The 25,718-nt window shown below is 36.5% G+C and overlaps 2 protein-coding genes and 2 long non-coding RNA genes across 11 annotated transcripts; all 4 read right to left on the bottom strand.

The window, feature by feature from the left end:
- Positions 1 to 8,136: 8,136 nt before the first annotated feature.
- On the bottom strand, positions 8,137 to 8,870 carry LOC139193960 (uncharacterized). Its single transcript, XR_011578548.1, has 2 exons — positions 8,576 to 8,870; positions 8,137 to 8,412 (listed from the first exon to the last, which is right to left on the bottom strand). It is a non-coding gene; the product is annotated as an uncharacterized lncRNA (long non-coding RNA).
- A 1,918-nt stretch (positions 8,871 to 10,788) lies between these two features.
- Positions 10,789 to 16,241, bottom strand: LOC103415751 (uncharacterized). 5 transcript variants are annotated; one of them, XM_029096236.2, is made up of 8 exons: positions 15,666 to 16,241; positions 15,174 to 15,496; positions 14,284 to 14,436; positions 13,481 to 13,573; positions 13,031 to 13,089; positions 12,209 to 12,302; positions 11,738 to 11,861; positions 10,789 to 11,168 (listed from the first exon to the last, which is right to left on the bottom strand). In XM_029096236.2, the coding sequence occupies exons 1-8, from the start codon at positions 16,138 to 16,140 to the stop codon at positions 11,098 to 11,100; spliced, it is 1,392 nt and encodes a 463-aa protein (XP_028952069.1). In that variant the 5' UTR covers positions 16,141 to 16,241; the 3' UTR covers positions 10,789 to 11,097. The 5 variants fall into 5 exon arrangements, 4 of the variants coding, with proteins under 4 accessions (XP_028952069.1, XP_070666191.1, XP_008352267.2 ...); XM_070810090.1 differs by having other exon boundaries at positions 11,742 to 11,861; XR_003770234.2 differs by lacking the exon at positions 12,209 to 12,302.
- Positions 16,242 to 17,206: 965 nt separating this feature from the next.
- Positions 17,207 to 18,339, bottom strand: LOC114822132 (uncharacterized). The gene is made up of 3 exons (XR_003770266.2): positions 18,188 to 18,339; positions 17,426 to 17,547; positions 17,207 to 17,334 (listed from the first exon to the last, which is right to left on the bottom strand). It is a non-coding gene; the product is annotated as an uncharacterized lncRNA (long non-coding RNA).
- Positions 18,340 to 18,821: 482 nt separating this feature from the next.
- On the bottom strand, positions 18,822 to 22,445 carry LOC103438353 (uncharacterized). 4 transcript variants are annotated; one of them, XR_003770239.2, is made up of 7 exons: positions 22,184 to 22,445; positions 22,010 to 22,072; positions 20,879 to 20,947; positions 20,447 to 20,502; positions 20,279 to 20,318; positions 20,085 to 20,132; positions 19,077 to 19,134 (listed from the first exon to the last, which is right to left on the bottom strand). XR_003770239.2 is itself a non-coding variant. In XM_029096246.2 (7 exons), the coding sequence occupies exons 1-6, from the start codon at positions 22,308 to 22,310 to the stop codon at positions 20,114 to 20,116; spliced, it is 396 nt and encodes a 131-aa protein (XP_028952079.2). In that variant the 5' UTR covers positions 22,311 to 22,445; the 3' UTR covers positions 19,077 to 19,134; positions 20,085 to 20,113. The 4 variants fall into 4 exon arrangements, 3 of the variants coding, with proteins under 3 accessions (XP_028952077.2, XP_028952079.2, XP_028952081.2); XM_029096246.2 differs by having other exon boundaries at positions 20,279 to 20,340; XM_029096244.2 differs by lacking the exon at positions 20,279 to 20,318 and having other exon boundaries at positions 18,822 to 19,134.
- Positions 22,446 to 25,718: the final 3,273 nt, after the last annotated feature.

The raw sequence follows: 25,718 nt of genomic DNA, 5'->3' as shown, positions 1-25,718 counted from the left end.
CTGTGGTACCCATGAGCTATTGTTGCGTGTGGGAAGTGGGTGATTGGACAGTAAGATTCATGTGTTTTCTACTTCCCCAGAAATCTTCGACAGAATACCCATAATTTCCGCAAAGCTGAGTGTGCGTGTGACAGGTGCTGACATGGCTGGAAAAGTAGGTGCCTCTTCGATTTCTGAGATCAGCCCTCGTGGTCTCTAAGGAGCATAGCTTTTGAGAAAGCGAGCGCCTCTTCGATTTCTGAGATCGGCTTTCGTGGTCTTTGAGCAGCCCAACTTTTGAGAAAGCAAACACCTCTTCGATTTATGCGATCAACCCTCGTGGTCTCTAAGCAGCCCAGCTTTTGAGAAAGCAAACGCCTCTTCGATTTCTGAGCAGGCGCCTCTTCGATGTCTGAAGCTCCGTCGAGTGCAGCTTTTTATAGGGGCTGGCATTAAGTTCCAAGCACACTTGAATCTCCACCAGTAGAAGCTCAATTCTTGCACTTCTAAGATCTTGATTTGTCCGACCTCTTCTCTCTTCAACACCTTTGAAAATGTCTGGCCCCTCCGACCGTCGTTTTGACTTGAACCTTGTTGAAGAGGCAGCCCCGCCTTCTCCAGACAACATATGGCGCCCATCCTTCGTCTCCCCTACTGGTTCTCTTACCGTTGGGGATTCCGTGATGAAGAATGATATGACCGCTGCGGTGGTGGCCAGGAACCTTCTCACTCCCAAAGATAACAGACTACTTTCCAAACGGTCTGATGAGTTAGCTGTTAAGGATTCGCTGGCTCTCAGTGTTCAGTGTGCAGGTTCTGTGTCTAATATGGCCCAACGCCTATTTGCTCGAACCCGCCAAGTTGAATCATTGGCGGCCGAAGTGATGAGTCTCAAACAGGAGATTAGAGGGCTCAAGCATGAGAATAAACAGTTGCACCGGCTCGCACATGACTATGCTACAAACATGAAGAGGAAGCTTGACCAGATGAAGGAAACTGATGGTCAGGTTTTACTTGATCATCAGAGATTTGTGGGTTTGTTCCAAAGGCATTTATTGCCTTCGTCTTCTGGGGCTGTACCGCGTAATGAAGCTCCAAATGATCAACCTCTGATGCCTCATCCTTTTAGGGTTCTGTCCAGTACTGAGGCTCCGAATGATCCCCCTCCGATGCCTTCTCTTTCTGAGGCTCTACCGACTGCTGAGACTTCTCCTAAGCAACCTTTGTGAAGGCTCCATCATGTTTGTTTATTTTGGCATGTAATATGATTAGCGATAAAAAATATATAATGCTTAATCAATTTGCTTTCGACTTCATTTGTATGGTGGTCTGGCACATTTGGCAGGAGAAGGAATGATCGCATTTGGAAGAGGAAGCAAGAGGCCCCGGGAGTTGTGGCGCAAAGAGTCGTGGCATGGTTGTAGGAGTTCCAGGCGGTGGCAGACCTTGCACTCGTGGCACAGTAGCGGACGCCTAGGATTAGGTAAGGGGATGAAAGTGGTTCGATGGCTGGGGAGGTGGCGGAGGACTGGGTGAGAGTGAATGTGGATGAAGCTACTAAAATGCAGGCTCAGGTTGGTGGAGCTGGTACGGTGATTCGTGACTCGCAGGGCGCTTTTGTGGCTGCAACGACATGCTTTCTTTCCAATGTTTCTTTGGCTCTTCATGCTGAATTGTTAGCAATTAAGAATGGAATGGAGTTGGCTCAACAGCTTGGCTATCAAAAGGTTTAAGTCGAAAGTGATTCTTCTCAAGCAATTTTTGTTAGAATTCCTTTGTCCCACATCGGCCAGAAGGCTTGAGAACAAGTCATTTATATAGAATTACCCCACTCTAACTAACACCGAGACCTTTGTATTAAAACCCCACACCTGACAGATTGAGCAGGTGGCCAAGTGAGGACAGTATTGGTGTTCTTCTGATAGTGGAAATGACGGCAACCCGACCACTGCTCCATCAACCACATTCAGATCCTCCCTTGAATTCTCTATCCCTCATTCCCTAAGCAAATCATTCACTGCCTACATCAGTTTATATATGTTATCTATATCAGGGATCATGTTACAAATCACAAAATCCAAAATCTTACAAACATTATGATTCCTCCATACGTATTCTTATACTAATTAAACCCTAAATACCCCTAGAAGCAAAAAGGAAACAACAACATTTGAATTAGAACTTACATAATCAAACTTTGGAATAATGGTCTTCTTGACGCACGCAGAATGAATAGCAATATCATCCTTGACGAGTACAAACACAAGGGATCTCTTTATGGTAAATCATGGATTCGATTCGACGTAAATCGTCGTGATCTGAAAGAAAAATTAGGGTTTGCATTTAAGTCTCTTCTTTTCGAGGAACTGAAGGGTGCTTCGACCACGCACCATCTGTACTAAACATCTGAGAACAAGGACAGTCAAAAGGACTTGGATTCTCTGCCCTTCCAATTCGGTGCCCTTCCCGTGCCCTCCTGTTTGTGTGGTCACGGTTAAGCCACGTCAATATTTTATATTATTATTATTTTTTGTCTTATTATTTTTATAAAAAACAATATAAAATGTTAACATGAATTAACCGTGACCACACAAAACAGGAGGGCACGGGAAGGGTACCGAAATGGGAGGGCACGGGAAGGGTACCGAAATGGGAAGGCAGAGAATCCAAGTCCCAGTCAAAAGATAAAAGAAACCCTACTGATGTGTACGAGGTACGGCATCAACACCACTAACAGTGTTATTTATAGTGCTTGTGTAGACTGAAATTACCCAGCTGTGCACAAAGCCAAAATATATGCCACATGGCATCCCCTGGTTTGCCATCTCCACGTCTCGAAGGTAAAATGATTGGTTGTGCTTATCTTAGTTGACTTGGAAAATGATAGATATATAGACGACAATGTACGTAAATGAGGATTTAAGCTGACGGTATAGTAGTACTGCTGTAGGAAAAAAGATTAATATTGGGAAGTTGAGAATTTTGTAAACCTAAAGTAGAAAATGAAAAATGTTTATTGCCAGGTAAAATGGTACATCGATCACGATTTGGTCTGAAAACATGGTTTCTTTAACATTTTCTTTAGTCATATAGTTGTTCAAGCAAAGATTTCTCTGGAAAAGGTTCATCGGACCTCAGCACAACTCCCTAAGGGATTAGCACTTTGGATGTGTAGTCGAGGCTCTTGCTTGTTGATAAGCTACAAGAAAATAACAAAGTTAGTTCTGAAATGTGCCTTTGTGGGGCCTTAGGTGTAGGCCTTGAGGCTCGCAATCAAAACTAACTAAGTGCTAGGCGTGCCATTGCTATCTCAATATAGCAGATGTAGAACAAATGTGTTTTAAGTCGATTACTTGCGCTCCAAGTTACTTCAAACTTCTTGTTATCAAAGGATTGTTGTGGATGAGTTAAGTCCACATTAAGTTCTTTTTCTTGCCTTGTAAACAAGGACTTTTAGTTCATGATCTTGTATGTTCGAGTGAAGGGAGTCCAAATCCCCTTAAGCCATTTACTTAGTTCTTGATTGGTTTTAATGATAACATACCCATTAAACTAACCAGATCCAAATGTAAATGGGACTCTTAAAATAGGAAAACTGATGGAAATAACTTGAATACATACTGGAGAATGCATTAAGTAATAGATCTACAAATTCAAAAGGCAAACAAAGAGCTTTGGGCAAGATTTCACCTTGTCTGGAAAGGTTGAACCTCTTGCAGTCACTTCTCTTTGAATTTACAGGGGTTTATATGCTAAAAAGGGATGGATGGTAAATAAGTTTACACAAGGGAATCGATACTACGCCACTAAGGGAAATAGCAGAGCTTTTATACTTAGACAAGAGATAGCTTATCGCTAAAAATGACTGAATCCGAGTTGATTTCAACTTTTGGATGCAAATCTGGCTTGAGAGCAGAATTTGTATGTTTATTTGTTTCATTGGTTGAGTGCCCTTGTCCTTGGGGCCTCTTCTTCTTTTTATAGGCAAATTAGCCCGACTGCTGTGACTTTTGCTCTTGCCCGAAAGCACCTGGAAGGTAATGAGTCATCAGCTTTTTACTTGTAATACCACTAAAAAGTGTTCTTTGGCTAGTAGTAGATTAGTCTCCATCACTTGTCACTTCAATGGTAAGCACGTGGCTTGTAACTTGGCTGAGAAGGCTTCAATTTTCCATTGGGCTCGGTGCTGGGCTTCGGGCAAGTCCCCTTTAATTTGGTACCCTTGGGCTCTCCTTCATTTAAGTCCAATGTTCAAATATTAACCCAAACAATAGTTGATCACAATGGTACAATGAAATACAATTGTATCTCTATTGAGAAAGTATAATACCATTGTGAGTTGTCTATGTTTTTACAGTCTCGCTTTATGTGAATTTTTATCATCTTCTAGTCTCCCTATATGCGATAGGTGGGTTTGGTCGTTTGTGTGGTTGATATAGTACTTTCAGTTGAAAATTAAAGTACCAAAACGGACGAACAAACAAAAACTATTAAATATTTTTAACTGAAAACAAACAAACAAGAATACTGAAATGATTACAAACTGAGCGCTTCATTTTAATTAACTTAATTCTTAAACTAATAGTTGGCATGGACCTAAAAAAACCCTAATGCATAAAATATATTTAAAAAATATATAAAATAAAATTAAAAAAACCTAACACAAAATCAAATATCTAATTAATTTCCTAAATAAACTAATAGATTCCAACACTTTCCAAATCCAAGTACTGCAGGTACGTTCTTTGAGTTTGTTGGATCCAACGTTGAACTGTGGTTTTGAATCACGAGGTGATTTGGAGCCCCGATGTCCTTTACAGTGTCTATATAAAAAAGCAAGGCGTTTTTCATATTCCACGATTAATTGTTTTGAGAGCTTTTACATGATCTCCCATTATTTTCACATTTCACATTATTGCAGCATTTGTGATTATTATTTTGTATTTTCAGATTTTTGTGGTCATATTTTTCATTTATGATTATTATGCTTTGTCTATTTATCGAGACCCATGTATGCATCGCTATCCTCTTATTTTGTACACTTCAATCTATTTAATTAATATTGTACTTTTTTTCTCAGAAAAAATCACGGGAACTATTTTTTTCTTTAATTGTTCAAGTTCGACAAAAAAAAGAAAGGTGTATAGAAATAAAATGATGTGCGAGATCATTTTCTTGAAGAATATGTAGTTTATCATTAAGTGACTTGTTTTATTTGTAGCCGTCTTGACAATATATATATTTTTTCATCATGTAGTCTCTTCTATCCTTTTTAGTTAATTAAATATGAATAACTGTTAATGAGGACGGATAGTGCTATGATGAAATCACACATATTGTGACCCTCCTCAGCCGAATTACTAAGCAGATGAAAGTTATAACAGTATAAGATTAGTTTATTTAAATCTGACTCATTCGTATTATGTTGCATTAAATTCAATCATTTTTATAATCTAATGACTTAAAACATGACACGTCAAACTTAATAGTTAACTCTGATTTAATGACATTAAGTCTATAAATTTAAAAATAATCAAAACAGAAAATCAAAAACTTATCAGCCGTAAAGGTCAGCTGGCATCAAGGCGTTTATAAGTTTTGGACCTTTTGTTTATTGTTTCGTTTTTATTCAGACTTGAGGATGTTAACTTGGAGTTAATATTAAATTTGATGTGTCATGTCTTGAGTTGTAAGATATCCTAAAATCAAAAGTTTTTTTTTTGCTACATACGTATTGTATGCAAAAGTTTAAGTTTAACTTCTAGTATACTTAAAATTTGTTAGGCATAAACTCAATAACCTTCGCGATTGCAAACTGCAAAAATTACAATGAATCAACAAATATCACATGTATTTAGATGAAAACACAAGAAGAAGATGGAAAACTTACAAAAAAAAAAAAAATTAAAGTAGAAGTAAAGGCAATCTTAATAAAAATTGATTGAAACTAATATAAAGTCGATTGAATCATGAACAAAATAACATCACAATTTCCATGGTAATTTTTATATTTTTAATTGTGCTAAATACTCATTGTGCTAGTTTCATTAAAAATAATTATTCTTGCACTTCTTTTTGTCTATTATATTAGACAATACACAAAAATATATATATATTGCCACAAACCCTCCTTGGGCTACAGCCCACCGTAGCCTTTGGTATGGCTACGCAAGTGATTATTATAAAGGTTGAGATGTAACGAAATGCATGTTATAAATGCACGAAAGCTAAATGTAGGGACTATATATAACAAGTAAAAAGTATTTAAGCTTCCAATGTGAGATTTATTCTCAATAGTTCCTTAGTATTGTAGAACGAAAATTAGGAATTACAGAATCTCCCCCTCTCCATAATTCTAATTTAGGATGTAACAAATTCAAAAAAAATAAAAAATAAAAAATAAGTAAATTTAAACATTTATGTGTTTTAGAATTTTGATTAAAATGCTTCCTATTAATGTGGCACCAAATAGATTTTACTAAACCTTTTTTGGATATGAAATTACACCAAATGCCAATAATTTTAATACACCCATATTTGTCCAGCTACAACTAATTTCCTATAATATCTAGGAAATTAATTTTGTGAAATTCATATTTAATCTTGTCCTACCGTAAACGGCATGTCAAGAAAAAAAATTAATACTTAAGTTTCAATTAAGGGCGACTTTATTTTTGTTTTGATACAGTAATAAAAATAATCCCTTCAACACAATTAAATGTCATGAATCAAAACTCAAATTTATCATAAACGTATCAATTTTGTAGTATGTTTAAAATTCAAATGTACCATAAACATACTAGAAATGTATGCTACTAAAATCCAAATGTACTCATGTTATACAAAACTAAACGTACCATATAACCAAATAACTATACAGGCAAAAGTACCTCAAAGCATGTCCATAAAATTACAAAACTATAAAAATAAGTGAAAAAATAAAAGTATAATTGTGTGAATTTATTAATTGAAAACTTATTCATAGTATATTTTTTGACAAAACTTAATGGAATTCCTTATATATAGGGAGGATGAGATCCACAAAATTCATAGCATTAAAAGAAAAAAAATTAATTAATAACCCAAATCTAATGAGAAAAAAATAAAATACTAACATGTAATATGATTAGTGATAAATAACTACTGACCTGAAAACAAGTCAAGGTACTTAACACAAAAAATATATAAAATCAAAAGTAGAAAAGCTACAAATGCGAGAAAATGGAGCAGTTAACTCTAATTATCTAAAGTACATATTAATAGACCCTTCATTGTCAACCAAATCCCATAAAATTACCATTATAACCCTTCAATTAAAACTGAACATAAATAAGAAATATAAGCAATAATGTAATTTTACACAACTAAAATTTTGTTGTTTTTTAAAACCTCACGTACATGTGATTTTAACAAACCTCTAATTAAAAATTAAAAATAAAGTTCCCTCCCTTCTCTCCTCAATCCCACATTCTCTCTTACTCTCTTCCTTTCTCCTCCCATTTTAAAAACAGAAATAAAAAACTTTCACACATATTTTCTGCGTGCCCATATGCTAGTTCCAAATGAAAAACTGATATGTTATTACATAATTGAAAGGTTACAATCATTTGGTAAATCATTGATTCGATAATTAAAAGGGTATTACACATTATGAACTTTTACAAATCTCACTTAATTAACCCTCTTAATTCTTTGTCAGTACCCTCACTAAGTGGGACTGGACTGGACTAGCTGTTAGTCAAATACTGTGTTTGTTCCATACTGGGACTAACATTAATGAGACTAAAGGGGACTAGCATGGACAAAACCCTTCACTAAGAGGTCTTAGCGAGACCCCCCAATAACCATAGGACTAGCTAAGACTATCATCTCTCGTCATCGTCATGCTCAACAACCACTCCCGATAGACTCCTCGTCATCTCCGGTCACCTAGATCATAATAAAATATTAATAATTTATATATTAAATAATATAATATTAGAATTTGTTATTATCCAGCTTCTTAGTCCAACACTGCACCAAACGCTTCATTAAGTTAGTCCAGCTTAGTCTAGTCTAAGCCAGTCCAGCTTAGTCCTTGAAGCTAGTCCAGTCCGAGATAATCTGGCGCAACAAACGCCCCCTTAATCTTGATCAGCTACTTCCCCTTCCTCTCCCTCCACATTCCCAAATCTCACTTCTTGTTGTGCATCCAAACCCTAGCTAAGCTCCTGCTTCTTAATTCCAAACCTCCACCCAAATCACTCCACTTTTTTCTCAGCCAGCTTCTGAATCCTCCACCCTCATCCTCTCTTTCTGCTCCACAGTAAACTTCCTCCGATACCGCTTCTTCGACGGCGGAAACGGTAGCAGCCCCACCACTCCTCCTTCAAACACATGCAGATCCTCGCTTGAACTCGAGGTCCCTCCTCCCCTGAGCAAACCATTCACTGCCTGCATCAGTTTATATAAGTTATCTATATTAGGGATCATGTTACAAATCACATAACCAAAAATCTGACATATTTTGATTCCTCCAAATGAATTCTTATACTAGTTAATACCCTAATACTCCCAAAAGCAAAATGGAAACAACAGCATCTGAATTAGAACTTACATGATCAAACTTCGGAATCACGGTCTCCTTGATGCACGCAGAATGAATAGTTGCAATATTATTCTCGACGAGTACAAACACAAGGGATCTTTTTCTGGTAAATCATGGATTCGATTCGACGTAAAGCGTCGTGATCTGAAAGGGAAATTAGGGTTTGCATTTGACTCTCTTCTTTTCGAGGAACAGAAGGGTTCTTGGAATACCCACCATCTGTTCTAAACATTTGAGAACAAGGATGATCAAAAGATAAAAAGAAACCCTACTGCTCTATACGAGGTACGGCGCACTCTGAGCCTTGACGGCAGCAATACCAGTGTTATTTATAGTGCTTGTGTCTAGGTTAGACTGAAATTACCCAGCCGTGCACAGAGCCAACAAATCTTTGCCACATGGCACCCTCTGGTTTGTCATCTCCACGTCTCTAAGGCAAAATGATTGGCTGTGAGGTCGTCCTTATCCTAGCTGACTTGGAAATGATAGACATTTAGACGACAGTGTGCTGTAAATGGGGATATATACGGGGAAGTTGAGAATTTTGTAAACCTAAAGTAGAGAGTGAAAAATGTTTATTCTCACATAAAATGGTACAACGATCACGATTTGGCATAAAAATATGGTTTCTTTTACATTTTCTTTAGTAATATAGTTGATCACAACGGTACGATAACGAAATACAATACGTGTATCTTTATTGAGAAAGTATAGTACTGTTGTGACTTTGTGAGTTGACTGTGTTTTTACACCTCGCTTCATATGAATTTTTATAATCTTCTAGTCTCTTATATGGTTCAAGTGAGTTTGGTCGTTGTGTGGTTGATGTAGTATTTCAATTGAAAATTAGAGTATCAGAACGGACGATCAAACAAATTATTATACCGAATATTTTTAAATGGAAATCAAACAAATAAGAATATCAAAACGATTACAAACTGAGAAGTGCATATGAGTAACTTAATTCTCAAACTAAATTGCAAATTATAGTTGACATAAACTTGAAAAATCCTAATGCATAAAATATAAAAAAGAAACCCTAGTACAAAATCAATTCGAATCTCTAATTTACTTCCTAAATAAACTAATAAATTCCAACACTTTCCATGCCAAAGTAAGGAAAGGGATCCTCTCTTCCACATAATCCTCCTTATCAAACAATTCGGATCCTTGAAATTTGATGCAACAGCTAAAGTTATTTTAACTTTTGGAGTAGGACCCTGTTTGTAGCCGTTGAATCAAATTTCAAGAATCCGAATTATTTGATGAGGAGGATTAAGTGGAATGGATCTAGAGATGATCCCTTTCCCCAAAGTAATGCAGCCATGCAGGTACGTTATTTGAGTTTGTTGGATCCAATGTTGAAGCAGATACGTACGTGGTTTTGGATCGCGAGGCGATTTGAAGCCCCGATGTCCTTTACAGTGTCTAATAAAAAGCATGGCAATTTTAATATACCACAATTAATTGTTTTGAGAGCTTTTTTCTCTCACATGATCTCCCACTATCTTCACATTTCAGATTCCTGGCCATATTTTTCATCTGATTGTAATACTTTGCCTCGTTAATAAATGAAATATGTTGTTTTCTTTAAAAAATGATAAGCTCACTATTTTCTCTTTTAGTTTATTCAATCTAAATGCTACGGAAATAAAAAGGTGTCAGAAAGAAAATGATGTGCGAAAATCATTTTCAGAAGAATATGTAGATTATACATTAAGTGACTTGTTATATTTGCAGCTGTCTTGAGAATATGTAGTTTTTTTCAGTATGCAGTCCCTCGGTATCTTTTTTAGTAAATTAAATATGAATAATTGTTGCCACTTAATACTAGGTCTAGTGGTATTCATTTTCACTTGTAAGTGAAATGTCTTAAGTTTGGTTCTTGCCAAATGCGAATTTAAACCACATTATTGCTAACTATTGTGAGGCTAAGTCCACCCCTCACTAAAACCCCTCCCCCTTAGTGTAGATAATATAATTTGTTAAAAAACTGAATAATTGTAAATGAGGAGGGATAGTGCCATAATGAAATCATTCTTGTGACCTCCTCACCCGGATTACTGGAGTAGATGAAGGTTATAATGGTATAAGATTAGTTTATGTAAATTTTACTCATTTATATTATGTTGCATTGAATACAACGTAATATTGTAGAATTTTCCGAAATCATGATACCACTTATTGAATTATTTGGACAAGAACAAAATAAGAACAATTGGTTTTGTCGGCAGAGCTTTACATGTCACTATATATACAGCTAAGACATGTCATTATTCGTTTCGAGGTAGAATTATGCCATAATCAAAGATTAGGGTTGAATGGAGATGCAAGAAATCGACCTACATGTCTTGCGAATCTCGAGTCCCTACATTTAGCTTTTATGAATTTACACACATTTCGCTAAAATTCAATTATTTTGATAATCTAAATACTTAAAACATGACTCGTCAAACTTAATAGTTAATTCCGATTTAACACCATTAAGTCTATATCAATTAAAAATAATTAAAAACAGAAGAAAAAGCTTATCAGCCATAAAACCAACTAAGCTTATTCACCATCTGCATAAAAATCTTGCATCTCTGCAGTCTGAAATTATCTGCAATTCAGTGAGCGAAAACTCTACCGTAAATTAACTTGAACGAGCCCTACCTTAACAAAGTATGTAAACTATTAACAAGTAGAAGGTGGGGTTGTCGCCGGTCGGGGAGGAGTGGCTGTTAACTTGTTAACTAACTATTAAAAGGTTGAGATGCGCAATGCATGTAAATGCACGAAAGCTAAATGCAGAGACCATAACAAGTAGACGGTATTTTAAGCTTTCATATTATTGATAAGGAGGGAAGACGGAATGAACAAAGTACGTCACGTACACGAACAAATATTCATACTCACTCAGCTACAAAGTCGCATTTTACAAATAAAAGCAATGGGCCATAAGCTAAATACGAAGCCGACATTTATGGAATATACTCCTCAGTAACTGTAATGCCAAATAATATCTTTGGATATATACAATTACAATGACAAGTTGTTGATTTTGTCCCGCTAGTAATAAGACTGTATATGGTAACCTACTTTATATTCTCTTTTGTATAGCAATGAGTAGCACCAAAAGGATGGGGGAAACAAGAAAAATGATATATGGTAGAGTTTGATTCAGTGTACCTACTTCTACTTCATCCTCTTTTAGCACGTAGTCCGATTTGTTTTCTATGAAAGCTTCAAAATAATTCTGGAAGCCAGTGTTCTTCAAAGGTGAGTTCTTCGTAAGCCTCAACATTTCCATGGCCTGGAAGATGAACAAGTTCCATATAGCTTATGATGGAAATGAAAGCAACAATCCAGCAATATGCACACGAAATGGTCACTTTGAAATGTGAAAAAACTATTTGTAAGAATCCCCATCAGATATAGGCTACTATTTCAAACTGGCATTCGAATCTTAGGACATGGAATAACCCTAACATGTTATGACAGAAAACGCATGCCTACAATATAGGTATCATATCAGGTGTCAAAGTCATAGTTGCTCAACTTTTTTTTTAAGGATTGAATGCTTAGTTTGAAGAATAGAGCTCTTTGGAGCTGTCTTGTAATTACAGGTGCTAGATGAATGACAGATCCAATTATAGTTACCTGAAAGCTGAACACAAATTGCCTCGCCTTCTTACTTACTCTAGGAGTTGGGTGGGACTGAAGCTTCTCGTACATAACTTGAGCTTCCTTTGACCTATCAACCACAACTACTGTTTAAAACCCTTGGGTATTGTGGTACGAAAAGCTAACAATAGTCAGAAACTCCCCATCTTTACTTAGGATGTGCCAAGTTCATACCCAAATGAATAATTATAACCAAATCATGGTCTATGTTATACAGGAAGGCCTTGTTTACCAATAATATGACACAGAATAAGGTAGTAATGAACGGTCAAGAAGTCATGTACCCACTCCAAATAGCTGCATTGTTTACCTCTATCTGGTAAATGATACTCTCCTTTTATTAATTTCTCTTTTCTTCTTATGCTTTTGATTCATTTCTAAACAACTACTTAATTCTCACCACTGTTAATTTGAGAACCTTGGCGGCAGTAATATTCATGGTTACTAGAGCAAAGAAATTTACAAATTTCCAAATCAAGCAAGTAAATTCCTGACAAACACCAAATTGTTAGCGTTTGAAGAATTATTACTCCCAAACAAGTTGAATAAACATAGAAATGATACATCATCATACTTCATAGAGCATTTAAACATCCAAAAATGGAAACAAGGACGAAGACACAAGAATAATTCCATACTGAGATGCAAGCTTATGATTTTGATACCAAAAATGTCTTGAAACTTTATAAAAGCTGACCGAAAATACAAAATTTTCAACTTTTATAGAAAGAACTTAATGCGTAGTAAACTCTCCCATGAGATGATTAGACAGAGCAACTTCTCAAAATAGAAATATACCTGCTGAGGGAGTCTAGACAAATGGACCATTGTAAAGCAGCCAACCCATGAAGCTCACTCTGTGAAAACAATTTTTGCATGAAAAATGCACTGATATAAGGAACAATCAGTTATTCATTGTCCAGAAACAACGAAAGGAAAGAGAAAATTGGAGAAAGGGGTGGGATGGGTATAAAAATGTGTACGCATACTGCCAAAGTTTTATGGAAGTGATGAAAACTGATTTATTATCCTTGATTATTAACTGCATCAATGGCTAAAAGTTAGCGATTTTGGATAGAAGATTTAGGATCATTGTTGGTTGTTATGAAGGAACGTGGTTTTTTTAACGCAAGTAGCGTATCATTTATGCATGGTACAAAATACTCATTGTCCAAATATGTTTGCAGCAAAATTATTAATTTATTTTTTATATATGCAATCAGCTCAGATAATTTACAGCAGCATTACCTTAAATGGTAACTTATCCATAACCTTCTGATAATAGATTAATGCTTCCTTAAGCTCTCCAACATTCATCAATGAGTCGCCATCCTTTAACGCCTGCATGTAAAATTATTAATTTGAGGAAATGACAATGTAGTATTGGATTCATTAATATGAGATGAATTAAAGATTGTGAAGAGCAAGATGTCAATATTTGGCATAAATGAACAGTTTTGGACCAACTTGGGACCTTGGGTGGTCAATAATGGGATGTATGCAGCTGCACTAGCCCAAGAGTCTGTTTTGTTTCTAATGGAAAACCTATAAGTCATAAATTCTTAATGTATTCTACTACTAAGGTGTCCATAAATCACGGAATCCTAAGATCATTAGAAGAATGTATGTACAGGCTTGGAATCAACTAATCATTTATTATTTCACAGAAATTTAATGATAGATATATCCCTTAATTTCCTACATCGGTCAGTACCAATTGAAATCTGGAGGTATTTGAACCTGAAACCCAGTATCTATGCTCCTTTTATAGAGACTAGAGAGCCATCACTTTATTTTTTATTCTTTACAAATAGTTTTACTGGACTCATGAACAATTCCAACATCTAGTTTAGTTCAGCTCTAGACCAGTGGCATTACATACAACACCAAACCTATCATCACTAGAATGGGACTTTTAACTTAATTCTAAACCCACTTCTAACACCCAGAGGGTATGTTTGGATGAGGGTTTTACAAGACCATTGATGTCAAGCTATGAAGAAATGGAAATATATACATGTAGAAAAGGAAATATATCAATAGAAGCAAACCTTCTCGCATTCAGCTCTTAGCTTTGGATCAATGTTCAACCCCATTGTACTCTTGTAAGCAGCTACTAATTGTCTTGTGCGTGCTTCTTTAGCTGCTTTTTCTTCAGCTGTTTCCAGCACTTGCCCTGGGCGTATAACTCTTCCACCTCCAAACTGAACAGAGAAGAAAACCCTATTAGAGAAAGTATATTCTCAAGCTGATCCCCCAAATACTGAAATACAGTAACAGCAGCTGTATCACTACTACAGTAAAAGCATCTCCAATGGGATATGCAAAATGCCTTGAAATGGACACTTCACATCATTTCTTTGCTGCAAAATTCTCCAATGGAGGAATGTAAATTATCCATCTTCGACAGAAGATGTAAATAAAAACATAAATTTACATTCTTTTTTACATCTTTTGGTGATGGGTCCTACTAATCAAAGAGAGAAAATTACATGGGACCTCAAATTTACATCTCACCCATTGAAGTAGAACCTTCATTTACATCTGCCGGAAATACGGTTTTTGCATCTCAAATTTGCATTTTCCCATTGGAGATGCCCTAATACTTCCAATTTGAAAACTACACTATAAATGGACATCTCACCGTGCAGAAGTTTATCATAGTGAATGCATTGACGGTGATAGCATTTAAAAATGCAGAGTTTCAGGAAAGAAACCATTTGGCTTGGTTCAAATAAATAATTTCAATTCATGGTCAAATTAATACCAAAAAATCCTCCAAAATCATATAATCGAAAAACCTAACAACAAGCACCCAGCATGTGGCAGTGGAGACCAAATTAAGCCCCAAAAAACAACTATACATACAAGAAATGCCATATGCCAACAATGTATCAAGCAGACTTGTGTAACACCATTTCTGAGATCAACTGTCATATACCGTTTTGGAAATGTCGTTCGGTCTAGGAAATACTCCCCACGAAGAAACTTTTGGCTTGTACAGGTCTGGATTATCTCCTTGAGTCTGCTCTGTCTGCCGTGGCCCTGCATCGAAATTTCTAGTGTCCCCCACTATAAACTCGACATCAGGAGAGCCCCCTTCTGGAATATAGTCCGATATTGGAACTAACCCAGCGGGCAGTCCTCTGCCCTCCTTCTTATCCGCAAAGCCGAGTCCCACAAAATCAATGCTTGAAACTGACAATTTCGCCTTCTTTTCCACTACCTCTTTCCCCGAATTTCCACCAGCACTTGTCTTCAAACCTAAAAAACAATTCAAACACTAATTCTTACCCCACCTTATAAACTGCATATGTCATTCTTCAGCAGAACCTTCAATGGCATTTCATATTTGGTACCGCCTTCGAAAACTCCAGCGGATTGCTCAGAAAAAAGACAGAAAAGCAAAAAACTTGAAATTTGAAAAGATTACCTGAAATTGTGCCTTTGTTCTCCCCAGCATTGATGTCACCACCACCCACAGTGCCTTTACTCTTCTTATACTCTTTAGCTTTCTCCATTGCAATCTTAACCGAAGCAGGCAGTTCTTTCGCCCCACCATCCGAACCCGAACTCCCACCATTTCCAGCAATTCCACCACTATCCTCAGCAGGGTTTTTCTCAATTTTCAAATTCTTGTTCATCTGCACCGACTTCTTGTACGCCTTGGCGTTCGCCAATGCGAGCTTGACAGGGTCGACGGGACCCGGCTCGGCTTCAGGCGTCGTTTCGGGTGAATTTGGCGAGGTGGGTTGTGAAGATTCAGCGTTGGGTGGGTTCAGGGAGAAGGAGAGTTTGAATGGTTTTGAAGGGTGGGGTTTGTTAGGGTTTATGGAGAGGAAGAGAGTGGGTTTGGTGGAAGGGATGGTGCTGAGGGAAGAGAAGAATGAAGGTTGAAGGGAAGCCATGGAGGATATTTTCTCAAGTTTCTGAGGTTGGAATGGTTAAGTGGCCATGGAGGACAAAGAGAAAGAGGTTCTGGTTTTTCAGTTATAATATCTTAACATTATGTTTAGCGAAAGAAATTTAAGATTATTAATAAATTTTAAAATGACGGAAATCAAAATAATAAAATTTTATTCTATAAAATTTGTGAATTTTTTTGTTCGATTAAAATAAAAGAACAATGGAATTGAATATGTAATTTATTGTTTTTAAACTTTTAATCGTAGAACTTAGGAAATGACACCTATTTACATGGAATTTAAACTTAGGAATTGAAGGTCTCGAATTCCAAGTTTTTTTTTTCTACGCGAAGATTCTAAATTTCTATGTTTATGAATCCAAACAAGGAAATTTGTGCATGTCAATTTATAAATTCTGACTTTAATTCAAATTTCAAGTTTATTTTCATCATCCAAACATAGTGTAAGGGTTTCTATAATCCACGTGACACCGATTAGAGTTGTGGGCTCAGGTCCTTTCCTCATAATCCATCTAATCTGGGATCCAAGCGTTGAAATTTGATTCAACCGCTACAGTTATTATCATTTTTAAAATGACCCCTGAGTTTGTAGCTGTTGAATCAAATTTCAACGATTCGAATCTTGAATTAGGTGGAAAGAGATCCGGATCCTCTCTGTGGGCTCAACTTATGCACCACGTTTGACAGAAGTTATGGCGAAATTAATGTGCCGATACGAGTTTTGACAAAATTAAACAACAAAGACGACATGATACGTGAAGCACAACGCGAAGGACCGTATTGATCATCATATATTAACATAAATTATTGAAATAAGGACTTTTGAAATATTAAGACTATTTGGGGTAAAAACAAAATAATAATATTACAAAATTAACACAATCGCTTACACACTCAAAAATTATATTTGGAATCCATTTATATTAGTGAGTGTATCAGTTAACGGCAATTTTGTACATCCAAATGTCGTTGCTAATGTTCAAATTAATGATTAATTACATGGTTGCTTAAAAGAATTATATGTTGCCCTCAATATGTAGAACCATGCCTTACGATACCAATTCAATTTCAATAGCACGATGGACGATTCAACTTTAGTTTACACTAGCAAAAATGCCCGCGCGTTGCTGCGGGACTTGAATGCACCAGCCTTAACCACATGAATAAGACAGTGAACCTGAAAAAAGAATTCAACATAATCATGAATGAACAAAAGGGATAAATGAGTGAAGGGTGTCGGTAAGATGAGCAGTTCGGCTTTTATATACATTCAACCGAGCTGATTACAAAAGATACAGTTGCAAAAAAATGCTCTGTTTCCTGAGAAACAGAAGCAACATGCATTTAACACTTATATCGCCCTTCAAGTTAAGATGGCAAAATATATGACCTGCAGGTAAGGCACGTGGTTTAACAGCTAAACAAAAAAGCAAAAAAAGAGAGATTAAGGCATTTAAATAATTAGACGAAGTAGATGGAGATTAGTAAAAAGTTGGGGAGGGAAGTGATAATCTCTACAGTGGCGTTGGGCTGGCAGCCAGCCTCAGAAGTACCCCAAGAGGAAACAAATCAAACACACTGCATTAGCAATTTGATTTACGAAGCAGAATGACATATAATTCATATACTATTAAATCATTATACCGTGAGTTATTTACTACTGGTTCTCCGCAATTAAACTTTTATATGCAACTTCAGAATATATTGACCCAAAAAATCCCCACGAACCCCAAACAAAACAACTAAACATGCCAATCCTAAGAACACAAACCATATCAAACAGTTAACCACACACATAAACACAATTGTGTCTACACAGTGGCCCTTAATTAATTTATAATACGCATGAGTAAACCCTAAAAAACAAAAATCAAAGTTACAAACTTTGAGTACAAATCAATCCAGCATGAATTTATACCACACATTCTGGCATAAAAGAAAAGAAAAATCACAACTAATATTTGAAATTAAATTCATGAAAAGCACACAAATTCAGTGAGAAGAGAATGAGAGAGAGAGAGAGAGATTACTCGGATAGTTCTTTTAAGCAAGGGACGCGTGACTGCATAGCACTCTTAATCTGGGACTGGATATCGTGCGCCTCCTTCAGAGGGCTCTCGCTATCTTGCGCATCCTCCACCATTACCATGAACTCCCTCTCTCTGTCTCACTCCCCCTCCCTAAATCAGAGACTCTTTGTCAGCAAATCCCATAGATTTAGAAATCTAACCCCGAAAACTGTTATCCAGAACCTTCATGAATCACTTCCACAGAAACACACTGATCATAGTACTTTATTGATCAATTATACCAGTGCATTCATCAAATAAGCATTTCCAAAATACAGACTTAGCAGATAAACATAACCTAAGGCACAAATTCACACGGATAGAGAAAATCAAGTTGCACAACCTACGAAAACAAAGTGGCAACTAAGAGATTGTTTGAGGGATTTGAGACTGAGCTTCTTCCATAAACAACATACCTACAACTCCCCAAGTTTTCAAATGGAAATTAAACATTTAAATAGTTTATAGTAAAATCTAAACACAGAGTCATAGATTAACGAACTGAAAACCCAAAAAAAATAAAGGAAACGGACCTTACTTAAGAACAATACACAGAACAGAGAGATGCATCCACAAAATGAGAGAAAACGAAACAAATAAAGGAACTCCCAAAACCAAATAAAGGAACCCTCAAAACCTGACCTAACAGTGCAACAAAATCCGGAAATAATTCACAGCAAAAGGCAGAAAGGATGACAATCTATGCTAACAGTAAAGAATCGAATTAAAAATTGAACTTAGTTTTCGAAATCCAGCCACTCATTTGACATGCAAAAGGGAACGGACGATCGAGAATGAATCATAGATTGAGGGACCTTACTCGACCCATCATTGGAGCTACTTTTGTAGCTTTTGGGAGAATAAAATTGAATGTGAAAGCTGCTTTTGATGTGGCCATTAAGGTGGTGCTTCAGCCACCGAAGCAAAAGAAGAAGCGGAAGAAAAATGTGAGTATTCCATTAAGAAAAAAAAAAGAGTAAAAAAATCACTAAAAAGAAAAGGCAGAAAAATGCAGGGTATTCCATGAAGAAAAATTCAACAATTAAATAATATAGTTGTAAACCTTAGACTCCAATCAGGTCAAGTGTGAGATTTCAAACACAGATTTACTTCATGTTTAAAAACTGCTAAATACATTGCTAACTGTTAAGAGCATGAACTACAAATCTGTAAAGTAAAAAGCCTTGCAGATAAGTTTAAACGATCAACTGTCAACTTATTATTGTTGCTGGTTTTGAGTTGGACGTTCGCATTCTAACATGGTATTAAAAGAGATTATAAGTGTGTGCGCTCTTAAATCAGCCAACAGCATGTATTAATCAAATAATTTATATCTAAAGATTGAGACATACAACACGAAACCTGCAATTAGATCCCAATCACAAAATGTAATAAAAAAATTCCTAATCTAATCCATATACTAACAACCTATTCAAGCAGCTATTAGCACAATTTACCTCCCTCTCTATTCTTCCCCACCCCCTCTTTAACCAAAAAAAAATTCATTTGTCTCACTAAATAAAAACCTCAAATTTGTTTTTTCAAAGCTGCAACAACATCACTAAAAGCACCATGTAATAAAATTTTAAAAAAACCAATCCAATTTAAGTCGAGAAGCAAATGACCAAACTTTCTTAATTTCTTCTTAAGCTATAACAATACACCACATCCACAACCACAAAAAACCAAAAATAGGTTCAATTTAAATTTATTTTTCTACCAAAAATGAAAAATCCTGTGTTTATAGCCATGTCATCAACAATACCACCACATCTTAAATAAATGAATGACAATATACTGACTGATGCTTAACTAAGAAACCCAAGCTTGAACACAAACCAAGACATAAGATACTCACCAAACTTTTTAAATGGCTCAATTGTTTGCTTAACATGACAACTTTTTCCTGCAATTCGTAAATAAGATCATTAGATGTAGTAAATAAAAATTATAAAAGCAAAATTCTCACCTCAGGTATGCAACAGAGGTTACCAAGCATAATATTCTTTTCATTAAATTTAAGTAACAATATGTCAAATTCATAGATTTCACCTCAAGGGCAATGTTACTTGAGTACAAAGAGCTTCGAAGCCTGCAAATAAAAGCCCCAAAATCTGAAGAAAAAAAAAAACAGAGACTCCACAAAAGCAAGGATTTTAAAACGCCACAATATTTAACAACTACCATGCACAGTTTTTTAAAAATGAGTATAAGACTAACCTTTACAGAGCACCTATGAATCACTTCCAAAATGAGCACAAAATGTGAAACAGCACCTATCCAAAGTTAAAAATCAAAACTAATTAAATCACAATTAGGCAAGAACAACAAAATGCGACAAACAAAATGAAAACACCAAAATGCCTAATTTCCCCCAATCGTCATGTTCAACAACATTCCATCTAATTTTCGGTCCATACGTGCATGCCAATAATTTATTAGCTTACTAAAATGTGACAATTTTTAACAAAACGTTATACGACATTTAGTTAAAGTGGCCATTTATAAAAGTTTTGGTCTAAAGTTTAGTCACTGGGAAATTATAGGTAATGCGCTACATGTTCAAGGGTGAAAACTGGCAGAATAGCCTAAAAAGATAAGTTGAAACAGTATATTAGCAGTTTTGAGAACAATAATAAGGGCAACACAAACCTTGATTGACATCAAACAACAACCTCCTACTTTGAGGAAATATTTTGCATTCAAACCTAAAATCCTTGCCTGCAAAGAAGGATTAAATAGCAAAGCGGACTTTTGGGGGAAATAAAAAAAACAGACTATTTATAATACAATAAAAATAAAGTAATTCATCCTCCCCACCATCTCTGTGAGCTTTAACAGAACAGAGGAATCAAATTAAGCAATATATAAATTTAAGTTGACATTCCAGTGTTCTACCTCTAACCTTGGAAGCATGCATGCACTGTAAGTTATAAAGTGAATTAAGCCAAGATCTTCTAACTTCATGATTTTCACATATGCATTAGATGGAGAAATACAATAAACAATCAAATATGTAAGACTCTGAGATTCAAAACCAAAACAAACCCAATTACACTTTTAGGTCACTAACCCCATTGAATAAAATCCAATTCAATAAAATAACAGAAAATTAAACAACCCAAAAATCAAAACAACCCCACTCGTAGTTTTAGCTCACTAATCCGTTGGATAAATAGATGCCAAATTCAAACATACAATTAACAACAACCCAGAAGAGCCATCCAAAAACCCAACCAATTAACCAAAAAATACCACTTGTTCTTTTAGCTTAGTAACCAACCTCTACTTGTTTTCTGGCAAATTTGGGGTCCTTTGATTTCTAGACTTTGAGTAGAAACTGATTATACCATGGGCTAATATTCAAGTACCACCAAATATAATTTTACCGTAGTAAGCTTTTTTATTCACTCCAAACGAAGATATTATATGTTCACATATATATATTCACAACCATAAGAAAGAAGAAACTAATCTCTGGCGTTTTAACAAAAATAAAAAAAATTATTCACCCACAGTAAAAACTGAAACAGCTAAATTAAACCCAAAAATTAATCATGATCATACATATGTATTCCTGACAAATGTTTAGCCCTTTAATTAAAACACTAAAATAAAAAATTGCTCACCTACAGTAAAAAACCCAAACATGCAAACCAAAGGCCAAAATTTAATCATCACTATTACTTTTCTTTTTTTTTAAGTTTCAGGGAAAAATCGAAGCACAAACAATCAAAAAACCCAAACAAAAAGAAATTAACACCAAAGAGATAAATTATATACCTGACCCAGAAAAAGCTTGGAAGCTCACATAATGAAACCCTAAAACTCGAAGAAGGATGCTTCCTGCAAACAAAATACAAAATCAGACTCTCTCTCTTAGAAAGAGAGAAGTTATCAAGTCCTGTACTTGGTCATATTTGTTCAAGTTGGGGAAAATCGAGTAAGGGTTGGTACCTGGAGCTTGAGAAATCAAAGAGCTTGCCTGTTTGAGAAAAGATGATAACAGCAGCTTCAGATTCACACAGAAAACGCAAACGCACAGCATGCTCTCTGCCCTCTCTCTCTCTCTCTCCCTGTCCATCCGTCCCTCAAAAAGTGGGAAAAAAATCCCTAAACATCTCTCCCACTCATGAAATTGAGGATCTGCAGCAATGGCGCTGAGATCCCCACTTTTCCCTCTCGCTCTCTCTCTCGTTCTCTCTCTCTCTCTCTCTCTCTCTCTCTCTCTCTCGGAGGCATGGCCTCCCATCCCCGAAACCCTCATTGAATGACAGCAAACCTAAACCCACCCCAATCCGTCTCAAACGCACATGACAAAATTGCCCTTCCAACCGAGGCCCAATATCAGCCCAAACCTGATGGCTTTGTTGTAAATAGCGTGAAATCGAGTGGCTCCCTGATAAGCCATATGGACAAAATTACCCTCTGAAATTTTGAGAATTACCCTCCCAACCCATGCAATTCGGCCAGTATTGTTGTAAATAGCGTGAAATCAAGTGGCAAAGGTTTCACTGTAGATAAGCTACAGTCACATCCCTCCTCAATTTTAGAATAGATAATATTGAAGTTTTATATATTTATTTCATGACTAAAATTGTTACAAGTTGCAGCATATAAGGAAGAAGAAACGTGAAGAAGAGAGCAGGGAAGATGGCAGCTAAGCCAACATCATGATGACATGCAATCCCTCTAAAACTTAATCTAATATCCTGCTTTTGCTTTACAGCATGAAGAGCCGAAAGCAAAGAATAAAAAACAGTAAGTGAGGGGGGAACCGAAAGTAACAACACCACTAGACAAAAACTTTCTAATATTTTAACCCTACTTTCAATGATGACTGATGACATCCAATACTCCCCCTCAAGCTGGATCCAGTAGGTTGATGGATCCAAGCTTGGAGATGAGCCTTTGAAACTGATGGGAAGCCAGAGGTTTAGTGAATATATCAGCCAGCTGATCGAAGCTTTTTACGTAATGCGTCTGAATCATCTGCGACTGTACTTGTTCACGGATATAGTGACAGTCGACTTCAATATGCTTCGTCCTCTCGTGAAAGACGGGGTTTGATGCTATGTGCATGGCAGCCTGGTTGTCACAAAATAATGTCATTGGTTGAGCTGTGAACACTCCTAAGTCACATAAAAGTCCTTTTAGCCATATCAGCTCACACGCGGTTGAGGCCATTGCACGATATTCAGCTTCAGCACTTGATCTTGCGATGACAGTTTGTTTCTTGCTCTTCCACGTGACCAAGTTTCCACCAACAAAGGTACAGTAACCCGTGGTGGACTTGCGATCGATTGCGTTTCCTGCCCAATCAGCATCACAGTACCCCATGATTTGAGTGTTGTCATTCTTTGCCATGAGGATGCCACGACCAACAGACCCTTTTAAGTAACGTAAGATCCTTTTGACAAGGTTCAGATGCTCGATGGTGGGAGAGTGCATGAACTGACTGGCGATACTTACTGAATGTGAGATGTCTGGTCTAGTGATCGTTAGGTAGATCAGTTTGCCGACAAGCCTCTGATATAAGCTGATATCTGAGAGTGACGTGCCTCCCAAGTCAAGCTTGAGCTTGCTATCAAGAGGGGTAAGTGCAGGCTTAGCATCACTCATATTAGCATCTTTAAGTAGGTCCATGACGTATTTTCGTTGATTAAGAAATAGTCCCTTGTAAGAAGATGCCATTTCGATTCCAAGGAAATACTTCAACACCCCAAGATCTTTGACTGCAAATTTTTGTTGAAGTGACTGTTTGAGTGTGGTGATTTCAGCAGCATTATCACCTGTAATTATTAAGTCATCCACATATATTAACACAACTAATTTGCTCGCAGCTCTTGTGCGAACAAATAATGATGAATCTGCATTACTCCTTTTGAAACCAATGCTATGAAGAACGGTACTTAGTTTTGCATACCAAGCACGTGGCGATTGCTTCAATCCATAAATTGACTTATGTAACTTACACACCAAATTAGGCTCTTGGCTTTGAGGGTGTCCTGGTGGCAATCTCATATAGACTTCTTCTTCAAGATCACCATGTAGAAAGGCGTTCTTCACGTCCATTTGGTACATAGACCAACCTTTATTGACCGCAACAGACAATAGAACCCTTACTGAGTTCATTTTTGCAACAGGAGCAAATGTTTCCTTGTAATCCACCTCAAATGTTTGAGTGAATCCTCGAGCCACCAGCCTGGCTTTATGCCTCTCAATCGAACCATCAGAATTAAACTTGATCTTATAGATCCACTTGCAGCCCACTGCCTTTTTTCCTTGTGGAAGTTTGGTGATGTTCCAGGTTTTGTGTTGGTCTAGTGCTTTGAGTTCATCTCTCATTGCTTCTTTCCACACAACTTGGTTATTAGCCTCATAAAAGTTTTGAGGCTCACTGTGACTTGAAATATTGTTAAGAAAGGCAGCATGAGATAGAGTTACCTTTTGATACGACACGCAATTTGAAATTGGATGCCTCGGTTTATATGTGACAAAATCTTGAAACCTTGTGGGAGGTTGTCTATCACGCCGAGGATTGCGTCGAGGTTCTAGGAGGTTTATCTCATCCTCGTTCAAATTTTCATCCACACCTTGAGGATTTTCTTGGTTGCCGTTGTCATCATCATGCACAGAACTATCAGGATGAGTACCTTCATTATTGACTTCAATGAGAGGTGTAGAAGATTCATCAATGTGGTCATGGTTAGCACCTCTGTCATTTAAAACATCTTGAGTACAGATTCTTGGTAGAGGAATTAGGTCTAAGATGCACTCCCCCTGACTTGTGGCTTCATGTGATTTGCTGAAAAAAGGGTTAGCTTCATGAAATCGAACATCTTTAGATACAATTATTTTTCTTAGTTGAGGATCATAGCACTTATATCCTTTTTGTGTTGATGAATAACCAAGAAAAATACATTTGAGAGCTCTAGGGTCCAATTTATCTCGATGGTGTGACTGTATATGAACAAAACAGACACAACCAAAGACTCTAAGATGTGAAAGGTCGATTTTTCTTCCTTTCATGACTTCAAGTGGAGATTTAAACCCCAAGACTCGGCTAGGAAGTCTATTGATGATGTACACAGCCGCCATGACTCCTTGTGACCAAAATCTCTTTGGTACGTTCATTTGTAACATTAATGCTCTCGTTTTTTCCAGTATGTCACGATTTTTTCTTTCAGCTACACCATTTTGTTGAGGTGTGCCGACACAACTTGTTTGATGCATGATACCGTGCTTGCTCAAATATAATGACATGATATGGGACATATATTCGGTGCCATTGTCAGATCTTAAGGTTTGAATTTGAGAGGAAAAATGATTCTTAACAAGATTGTGAAAATCCTTAAAAACTTCAATCACTTCACTCTTAGACTTTAAAAGGTATAACCAGGTGGCTCTAGAGAAATCATCAACAAACGTTACATAATACTTATAACCATCAAAAGATTCAAACGTTGGTCCCCATACATCTGAGTGAACT

The sequence above is a fragment of the Malus domestica genome, chromosome 02, assembly GCF_042453785.1.
Source record: "Malus domestica chromosome 02, GDT2T_hap1".
In the NCBI taxonomy this organism is placed as follows: domain Eukaryota; kingdom Viridiplantae; phylum Streptophyta; class Magnoliopsida; order Rosales; family Rosaceae; genus Malus; species Malus domestica.
Note: the sequence above shows the minus strand (reverse complement) of the source record. Positions and strands in the feature narration are given on the sequence as shown.

Coding starts and splice junctions, on each gene's coding strand:
- LOC103415751 (XM_008354045.4), bottom strand. CDS start 16,140: ATGGCTTCCCTTCAACCTTCATTCTTCTCTTCCCTCAGCACCATCCCT. Junction 15,497..15,665: donor GAACAAAGGCACAATTTCAG/GTAATCTTTTCA, acceptor ATTGTTTTTTAG/GTTTGAAGACAAGTGCTGGT. Junction 12,303..13,030: donor TGTCTAGACTCCCTCAGCAG/GTATATTTCTAT, acceptor TGTGGTTGATAG/GTCAAAGGAAGCTCAAGTTA.
- LOC103438353 (XM_029096244.2), bottom strand. CDS start 22,310: ATGGACAGGGAGAGAGAGAGAGAGAGGGCAGAGAGCATGCTGTGCGTT. Junction 22,073..22,183: donor TTTGATTTCTCAAGCTCCAG/GTACCAACCCTT, acceptor TTTTGTTTGCAG/GAAGCATCCTTCTTCGAGTT. Junction 20,503..20,878: donor GTTGTTTGATGTCAATCAAG/GTTTGTGTTGCC, acceptor AACTTTGGATAG/GTGCTGTTTCACATTTTGTG.